This window comes from Eimeria mitis, genomic scaffold (genome assembly GCF_000499745.2).
Source record: "Eimeria mitis Houghton genomic scaffold, Emh_scaff4379, whole genome shotgun sequence".
NCBI classification, from domain to species: Eukaryota; Apicomplexa; class Conoidasida; order Eucoccidiorida; family Eimeriidae; genus Eimeria; species Eimeria mitis.
The window spans coordinates 1,402-1,770 of record NW_013572694.1 but is presented as its reverse complement, the minus strand read 5'-3'; the positions used below and the strand labels follow the sequence as shown (position 1 = coordinate 1,770).

The 369-nt window shown below is 56.1% G+C and overlaps 1 protein-coding gene across 1 annotated transcript in view; it reads left to right on the top strand.

The window, feature by feature from the left end:
- EMH_0074650 (NMD3 protein, putative) overlaps window positions 1-369 on the top strand; it is a gene marked incomplete at both ends in the record, with an annotated part of 1,492 nt that overhangs the window by 204 nt on the left and 919 nt on the right. The window contains one exon of the mRNA XM_013499489.1: window positions 3-265. Within this exon, the coding sequence (XP_013354943.1) occupies window positions 3-265 (263 nt within the window). The remainder of the gene's footprint in view (window positions 1-2; window positions 266-369) is intronic.

Here is a 369-nt window from a genome sequence, read left to right as displayed (position 1 = left end):
CAGCAGCAGCAGCAGCAGCAGCAGCAGCAGCAGCAGCAGCAGCAGCAGCAGCAGCAGCAGCAGCAAGGGGAAGAAATTGAATCTGCTGCTGCTGCTGCAGCAGCAGCAGCAGCAGATGACGGAATGCAGCTGGACAGCAGCAACCCTCCCAGCACCCCCAGCACCCCCAGCAGCAGCAGCAGCAGCAGCAGCAGCAGCAGTAGCAGTGGGTTTGTGGTAGCAGAGGTGGAGCTGATGCGCTGCAGCAGCGATGGGGTGGTACAGGGTGGGGTTATAAACACACTTACGCATTTAGGGTCGTTGCTGCATGCAGGTGATTTTGCTGCTGGCTACGACTTAACAAAAATAAATTTATCGGGTTATATAGAT